The sequence below is a fragment of the Mycteria americana genome, chromosome 2, assembly GCF_035582795.1.
Source record: "Mycteria americana isolate JAX WOST 10 ecotype Jacksonville Zoo and Gardens chromosome 2, USCA_MyAme_1.0, whole genome shotgun sequence".
Classification (NCBI taxonomy): domain Eukaryota; kingdom Metazoa; phylum Chordata; class Aves; order Ciconiiformes; family Ciconiidae; genus Mycteria; species Mycteria americana.
Window position 1 is genome coordinate 82,977,590 of NC_134366.1, and position 8,965 is coordinate 82,986,554.

Consider the following 8,965-nt stretch of genomic DNA (forward strand, 5'->3'; position numbering starts at 1 on the left):
AATTTAAGAAAAAGAGTTTTTATTTGTTGCTTAAAGACAATATATAGTTTGCAATTACAGAAATTATTGTGCCCCACTTAGAACTGAGGTTGTACAGGTAAATGTTACAGTACCCAAGATATACATCATGATACAAGCAATTACCTCCAGAAATAAACACCCAACACTAACAATATGTAATTGCAGTGGCTCCCATGCATAAGGCTGTTGGACAGCACAAAAGGTTTGTGTATAAAGAGGTAGTGGAAGTCAGCTCAGTAAATGCTGAATGCATGTACATACAGAGACACATCAGATATTCATTGCAGATTATACATAGGTTCTGGCCAGAATCTAATGTTATATTGAAAGCTTCTGAACTTGCAGAAAGGCACCCATCATCTTCAAGCACCTAAAACCTCTAAGCCCTGACACATTTTCACATTTTCAATAACTAAAATGGCACCAGACTATAAATTTTAAAAATCCTCTTTAAAAGTCACCTGAAGTTGTTATTCATTTCTTCTCCCCTTCCTCATTCAAAAGCTGTATTGCAAGTTTTCTGGCTAATGACTGGAAGGGGTTACTTCTGTTTAAATAGCTTAATCCTTTATCTATAAATAGATATCTCTAAACAAATGTTATCTGACCTTCTATTTCACGACAGAACTGAGTAAACTCAGCTCTTCAGGAACATGCCTTTGGGTGCCTAGAAGTATTTTATTAAGGTATCTTTGAAAAGCAAGACTTCAGGGGATGAATAGCTTTGCAAGAACATCCTAGTATACATGCATAAGGAATGACTGGATTATTGCAAGTTATCACAACAGGAGGGTGTCAACACAGGGAAACCCATGCAAGGATGCATCCAGGGTGATCCTGTGCTTTAAAAGACACAAGTTTCTTCCAAGAGTATTTCTAGTTCTAGTCCAATTTCAAAAGGTTTATTCTGCCTACAGTTAAGATTTTCCTAGTTATTAAAGATGATGTCAATCTCAAGAAAGAAAAATAAATTACTCCTTAGTTTCTCTGGGATTGTTTTAATGGGAAAGGCAGAATCTCAGTCAAAGTTACTAGGAACTCAAGACAGGAGCATTAACTTTCTGTATCAAAATCCAGCTCATTCGGGAGCACAGCTTTCAACAACTACAGCAAGAACTGGTCTGCAAATGCCGAGTTCTCTTTTATGGAGAAGTGTATCTGCCGAAGAAAAGTATGCTTTGTGTTGAGTTGTGGCGAATAAAGAAAAGGAAAGGATGGTCAGCATTGAAATCCTCTTCCATAACCATGCAGAGCATTGCAATGCCAGCAGTGGCAGCTGCAGCTTCCGTGCCTTCCTCATTCACTTCAACAAAAGCCTTGTGGACAATTTTAGAGAGAAAGAGGTCACGTGCCCCTGACATTCCTGACAAGTCAGCCTTGCCACTGTCAAATACATCCAACAAGCCCATGGCAGCTAAATCCGATTTAAGGTCATAGCTTTCTTCTAGCCTAAACTTTGGCAAATGCACATGAACGTCAGTGGAATATAGATGCTCTGGACGTGTCCATTCCTGGAGTTTCTCTAAGGTAAGCTGCTTTTCCAGCTAGAATTAAAAAGACAGAGATCATTACATATCACCAGTGTAGAAAGATTTCATTTTCAGTAACATTTACAAGGCTTTATAGAGCACTATACAACTATAAAGCAACTACACAAAAATGACCATACCCATATCTTTGATAGCTCCATATAGATCAAACAAATGCTATTAAAATTAAGTGGAGTCAGTTCAGTTTTTACTTTACAAAGTAATGCAGACATTTGCTTCTTGCTGCAATGTACAGAATGGAAAAACATGCACTGATAGCAACTAAACCCAGCCATTCTTACTGTTTAACTAAATGGAATTACATAATTAAAAATAAGTAACAAAAATAATCATCAGAGAGCTCGAAGAAGCTGATGTGTTCCTGGTCATTTAATGGAAAACAGTCTTACTACTTTAAGGCTAAGAAAATAAAGACTTTCAAAGTAATGACAGAACTTTTCTGTCATTAAAAAAAATAAGCAAGGCAAGTTAATTCTCATAGTGAACTTTGTTTTCGCAGTCTCCCTCATGGTTCAGTTCAGCAAGCCAAAGGACACGTGAACACAAGCTACAAAACCAGAACACAACTTCTCTTCCTGATGCAGCACGTGCACGTATTCTTTATTGCAGTGCCGGTAGAGCACTGTCTAAAAAATATGCTTGATAGATATGGGGCTCTGAGAACATGGGTTCATTAAGGCTTTAATTTTGAACGGCTGAACTTAACCATTAAATAACTGCATTAGCTTATATGGGTCACCTTCTGCAGTCCAGTTGAGTCATCTTCAATGTCATCAGGTAACAGGACGATCATACTAAGTTCTCTTCCATCGTAAGGCAGCTCTAAAACACGGATCTTCACTTCAGGAATATACCCAAAACGGAATTTGTTCTTCTGGTACATCATTTTCACTGTCTTTCTTTCATTCTGGATGGATAAAAGGTACCAAAAGTAACAGTTAAGAAAATACTAATTTAAAGAACTGATAGGAAACAAGTAAGTTAAAAATCGCATTATTGCAAAAAACCTCCTCCTCCGTTATATCAGGTGATTACAAAATTGCCTTCGTCAGACTCCTGATTGCCTGTTTAATAACAGTTTCTTCTGAAGACATAATGAGTTTGTATTATATTTGGTTCTCCTTTGGCTTCTATAGCACAGTCCTGACAGAAACGGAAACAATTTCTTCGAGTTGCTGTACCTTTACATTGTTCTAGCCCCAGAAATGATGTTAAAAGTCAACAAAGATCAACACTGTTCAGCATAAAACAGATTACTGTATACAGTATCTTGTAAAGCTGTTAACATAAGCAGAATATAGAACAAGAAAATGGGGCTTAAGCAAAATGTGCAATCATTTTAATACTGTTTACCTAGCATCACAAATAGGCACAGTTCACACCAGCTGAAAACTGCTCGCAGACGGACACTCTGCTAGGCACAGGCAGGGTCCTAATCTATACATGGGAAGTGTCTCTGATACTATCCCAGTAAGTGAGAGAAAAAATAGCTTGCTGAATACAGAAAAATACTAAAATTTATTAAAAACCCTTCAGGTGAACCGAAAACATTCATGCAAGACTTTATATTTTTTTATTATTTTATCTATAAGCAAAGCTCCACTTTAGCACCTATATTATTTCACCTTTTCCTTAGATACATACTACTAAGATGTATCTCTATTACCTTATTTAACCGAAACGGCATATCAGTGGTGTTGGCTTCTTTGAATTTCTCTGCCCAGTTCCCTTTGAAATAAATAGCATTCACCAGTATGAGCCTGGTCATGCTATCAACTGAGCCTTCAGACAGCAGATTAGGGATTTTACCTTCAGAGGGGGCAAAAAAAAAGTCACAACAAAATCTTGTAATAAGTTGATGGCATATAAAACATACATGAAGACACTGAGGCCACAGAAATACTACAAATATAAAACTCTAGTCCATTCCTGTAATACAATGTGTTTCAGTACCTGTCTCTTTACTTCACCATACTTTTTAATAGTACATGCTACTATAACTTTTAATATACAGTTAATTTGATGAAAATGTAATATTTTTAGCTTAAACTGTCACGTATGACCCATCATACAAGAACTAGAAAACACCCACATTTAGGATTACTGGATTTAGAAATATATAAACAATATGGACCAGGACTGACTAAAACAAATTCTCCAAGGTATAAATCTATGTTTAGGCATCTCTCCTGCACTCATCAGCCTGAACACAAAAAATGGAAAAGCCTCAGGACTTATGGAACTGTTTAAATGTCTTGCTTAGGTATTTTCTGGTTCTGTGAACACATCAAGTGAATATCCCAGGGCAAAATTAAACTGTTCTAAAGGTGGCAGAAAATAAAGCCTATTCCTGCTCCCCAAGTATGAAACACTACCAGTTACTTCATTAACCGAAGTAGTTTACCTTCAGTTTTCTCCTCTACCCACTGGTTAATTTCTTTCCTGGCTTCATCACAAGCCTGAAGAAAATCAACTGTAGCCAAATCAGCTCCATGTAATTTCTGAGTATTAGTCAGGAAATCCTAGATTTTGGAACAATAAGAATAGCTTTCATTGCATGCAGGTAAGAAAGCAGCTCTTTATGATGTAGATAAGGTGCATGTCAAACAGATTATCACCTGCTCTGAGGTGGGGCTCTAACACTGCACTGCCTCAGGCGTTTCTAGGGTTGCGTTTGGTTCCCCCCATCCCCTCTCAGAGTAAGCCTCATGGTACATCTGCCACGTATACAGCTGATGGGGTGATTACTGCAGGTGTTGCAATATTTACCTGTCATTCTCCTGAAACAGGCTCAAGCGCAGCTAGGATAAAACAAAACTCTCTGAAAGAGCTGAAGAGGGATAAAAATAGCAACCTAGCTACACAAAGGTATAATTCACTGGTGAAGAGGCATGTTGTTTAGACATGTTGGGCATCCCCTCCCAAATAAAGACAGTGTTTTCAGAAATATTTAAGTAACATGGTACTAGACCAATGAAAATCCTAAAAAGCTGATTGCAACAGACACAGAGCTGGTTGCACCCTAAAATGCTGGTTGCAACAGGGTAGGATATTATGATAGTCACTGTAAACTAAGAACCTAGACAAGTGATTTTTCTTTTGAGCCCAAGAGCAGCAGAACCAAACAAGCAATGAAAAGGATTTGCTGTGTAACAACCTTTAGGCGAGATGCACAGATGCCTACAGACATGGAAATGCATATGCATGTACGCAATACTTTAGTCACATTTAGAAAGTAACATTTAGAAATATGCCTAGAAATATTTCTACTTCATAAATACTCAAATAGCTACATTTTCCCACCAGGTTCCACCACACCATCACAATCTGCACCAGCGTACCGGTAAAAAGCTGTAGGACTTCTCTCCAAAAAGCCGATTGGCAAGCCGTAAGACATAGGGAACATTGCTTCTGTTTATATCCATAGTCAGAGTCTGAAATCTTGAATGAATATGTTGAACTTTGTCAAAATGAAGTGTCTGAAATAACAGAAGAGAACTAGCTGCTGCTAATACTGTCTTAAAAGAACATACAGTATATCTATAGGGTGGGTCTGATCCAGCAGGTAGGTAGGTTGAAGAAGGAGAAAAGAAGAGACTGGAAGCTGGTTAGAGACTTCTGTAAACCTCAAAGAATGAATGAAACAGTTTCTTGGTGCTACGCTACCTGTGTCAGCCACTTGTATTAAGCTCCTAGTTTATACGTAGTCACGGCTGAAGCTGTTGATCATAACCGTGAGTCCTGTCTGCGTGACACCTCCATGCCTCCCCTCCGTGGACCACTGGACATGAGGACTCATTCCCAGGTGGGGAATTGAAAAGAGAGATGATGCCATAGAGACACTTTAGCTTCCTTGCTTCCCCCTTTGGCCCAAGGGAACCTGGGGTTTTGCTTTTCAGAATATACAATTAAAACTAGCACAGGTGAGGTCTTAAGAAAACTTAGAACAATTATCTTTTATGGTTTTATGAAAATGTAACTGCTTATATATGTATTTATATATTAATAAAAAAACCCCTGTATCATCTTAAAAATCAAATGCATCACTGCAGTTTCTCTTTACCAGTACCTCCTCTCCCAGAGGCAAGCTGCCTAGCCAAGGCTTACAGATACAACAGCAGGAGCTGCCAGACCTCATTGACAGGGAAGACTAGACCAAAGCAGGGACATTCACATTCAAACTTGAATCCTGTATTTCTCAGTAGGGAAGACTGCTGTGAAACAGCCACTGCATTCAAAGGAAAGCCCTCATTTTATCTCACTGGGTTTTTAGTCAGGCCTTGCTGCCTGCATTAATGTAAGCTGTGCTGTACATATGAATAGCTGAGCAAAAACATCACGGAGGCAACTCACAATAGGATTATGATCACAGAAACAAATTTCTATATGCTTGCCAACAGCCCTTGACAGTTATCAATCACTGTCTGCCTAATTAGCTATGTTTTCATAAGTAAAGCACTATGGTACGGGAACATGCATTATTGAAGGTGACTGTGCTGAAACACATTTTTTTCCCCAAATTCCTTTTGCATGATTTCTGCTGTCAGTAGGTTTACCCTAGGCGGGGCTGTCAGTTTGATTACATGGCATATATGTTCAAAGTCTGTTTGTACAAGTAGTGAAAAAATAATTTCATTGTCTTATTCAGTAAGCACAGCACCATTCAACAGTATAAAACAGCTCCTCCTAAAGTCGAGAATACAAAGGTGAAATTACTCATAGGCAAGTACGTGATGATGACTGCAATGAGAAGTCTCATACACCCTTTTGCACTAGCGGGCGTTAGCCTAACAAAGGGCAAAAATAATAGTGACCGAGTCCCTTCCATGCAGGAGGCCTCAGGGGAAACTGGCACACTCCTATGTACACAGTTTTTGCAATTTATAATGAGTTTTTTTAAATTATCGTCCCCTAACCTAAGGCTATGGTAAGAACAAGCATGTGGGCTTAGCTCCTCTGAGGTATCCAAGGGCCTAGCTGGTACTAAGATACTGATACTTAGGTAGCATCATCATGTATTATCATAGTTGTTCTGCTTTAAATATAAAACTATATATTATTATTGTGTTTCTTACAAAACACACAGTATTATTAGTAATGAGCGTACCATTCCTAACCTTGCATTACAAAGCCATAGCTCTTTGTCAAAACATCTAAACAAAAACTAATAAGGCCTTGCTGCTGGAAACTCCAGTCAACTTAAATGGAGACTGATTAATTAATGAAATTAGTTTCCTACTTCAAGAATTAACTTAAGTGAAATTCAGAAACAAGGGCCATAGCAAATATGGAAAGAGGGCTCTGGAGCAGAGCAGGCAGAAGGTAACTAAGGTAACTGCAGAAAGGAGCCCGAGAAAGACTCTGTGAGCATGACAGAAATCTTCTCCTGAGCACATAAAACTAATACCCTCCTTTCATTTTCCCTCCTCTAAAACACAGCAATTTTAAATGTAAATAAAATATAAAGCAAAAAAGATTTTTTTTTTTTTTTACTAACCTTCAGCACCTGGGCCTCTGTATTACCTCTGGCCCCTAAAAGAACCATGGCCAGAGCAGCAGAGACACTGACAGGAGAGAAGAAAACATTTCCTGTTGGGTTGGTCTCATTAAACCTTCTGAGCAGATCAAGTGCAAATCTGCTGTTGGCATTACGCAGGCTCTCCATGGTTATAGCTGAAAAATAAAACAGTCAGTAAGGACTCCGGGAAACACTCTTCAAAAACCTAACCTAACCTTGTGTGACTCACAGAGTAAAGACTGGATTAATCTGGTTGCAGCTGGGTACAGAAACAGCAAGAATTTCATTGTCAATGCATCTTCTTAAAAAAAAAAAAATCAGTCACATTGAAAAAGCATATTTTTTTTCCACGTAAATTGTATATCCCAACCTTCCCTATCACACTAACTTTAAAGACATTATTTTAAAAAATTCCTTGCCTTCTACCTTGAAATGGGAAGTATGTGTGCTGGCAGGATTGCAAGTTAAAGTCTTTCAGTCTCACAGACCCAGCACACCCCGGAGAGCTCACTCATGTAGCTTTCCCTGACGTCTTCTACCCGAATCCTGCACAGAAAGTATTCACAGTAACTGCTCAGGGAGATTTAAGACACCTTTCAGAAAGCTGCCCATCTTCATGGCACAAAAAGGTGTCAATCCTGCCAAAGGCTTAAGTACACGCTTACTTTCAGCCGCATAAACCACCACTATTTTCACCAGCCTGTTCTGCCAAGAACAAGCGACCTACCTGCAATGCTGCATCCAGGTACAAATGCACCTGAGTCCCAACAGGGCTGAGAAGCCCTAAACGCATGGGCAGAGCCTGGGGGTTTTGTTAGCCGAAGGTGATGTACCCGCTAGCGAAGGCACACAGGAAGCGCAGCACAAAGCTTCAGGGCTGACACTGTGCAGCCGGAGCAGTGATACATTTTGGTGAGATGGTCCCTACGAGGCCCTTGGAGCAGGGCGGGGTGAAAGGTACGAGGGATGGGTCAGGTGCAAAAACCTACGCAAAGGCTAGTGGCAGTACCGCTTGATGCTGTAAAACGTTCCTGCCCGCCCAGCTCAGATTCTTGCTTCTCTTTGCTTGCTTGCCATGGGACTTTGGGATTTGGCTGTTTCTAGCCTGTTTCCTCAAGGAGTTTCATTCTAGATGCAGGCATTTGTGCATCTGCCTCCAGCAACCAGGGCAGCAGCCCAGTGATACCGTTACAGGTACTGTCCAGACCCAAGTACATGGAGGAGATGGCACGACAATTTGGGTATATCCAGCACAGTCTTTCTACAGGAATTGCAAAATAACACTATCTGCTTCCACCGCCAGATGGATAAACGCCCTGCATCTTTGCAATGTTCTTTTATCTAGTTCTATGCAAAAAAACCCCCCAACAAACAAACAACAAAAAAACCCCAAACACAAACGCAAAAGCGTACTTTTACTTTCATTTACTTACAATACCGCACTATGCAAGCGTTTCACTGAAACCAGCCGTTTTACAACCCCCACCCCAAGGCTGCCCGAGAGGCGCCGGCCGCCCCGCGCAGACCCCGCCGCCGCGGAGGGGGCACGGGCGGAGGGGAGGACAAATTTCCGCTTTTCGTCCCGTTATCGCCCCATTCCTGTATAAAGCACCCGGAGGCAGGGGTCCCCCGACCCCCTCCCGCCCCGCGGAGCCCCAGCGCAGCCGACGGCCGCTTGCCTGCCTACCTGCCCGGCCCTGCGCGGAGCAGTGCGGAGCGGCAGGGACCGCTGAACCCCGCCACCACCCCCGGGCGGGGCGAGGGGCGGGCCGCGGGGGTGGGAGCCCGCGGCCGCACCGGGGGCGGCCTGGCTTTCCCAGCGGAGGGGACCTCGGGAGTGTGATTAAAAATCAACCCCCTCCTGCACAAGTGATAC

The 8,965-nt window shown here is 41.2% G+C and overlaps 1 protein-coding gene across 3 annotated transcripts; it reads right to left on the reverse strand.

Annotated features, from left to right (window-relative positions):
• LOC142405856 (leukocyte elastase inhibitor-like) lies at positions 1 to 8,847 on the reverse strand. Of its 3 annotated transcripts, XM_075493945.1 has the most exons (8): positions 8,777 to 8,792; positions 7,516 to 7,635; positions 7,069 to 7,244; positions 4,913 to 5,050; positions 3,976 to 4,093; positions 3,238 to 3,380; positions 2,311 to 2,478; positions 2 to 1,565 (listed from the first exon to the last, which is right to left on the reverse strand). In XM_075493945.1, the coding sequence occupies exons 3-8, from the start codon at positions 7,234 to 7,236 to the stop codon at positions 1,164 to 1,166; spliced, it is 1,137 nt and encodes a 378-aa protein (XP_075350060.1). In that variant the 5' UTR covers positions 7,237 to 7,244; positions 7,516 to 7,635; positions 8,777 to 8,792; the 3' UTR covers positions 2 to 1,163. The 3 variants fall into 3 exon arrangements, with proteins under 3 accessions (XP_075350061.1, XP_075350060.1, XP_075350059.1); XM_075493944.1 differs by lacking the exon at positions 7,516 to 7,635 and having other exon boundaries at positions 8,777 to 8,847; XM_075493946.1 differs by lacking the exons at positions 4,913 to 5,050; positions 7,516 to 7,635 and having other exon boundaries at positions 1 to 1,565; positions 8,777 to 8,847.
• Positions 8,848 to 8,965: the final 118 nt, after the last annotated feature.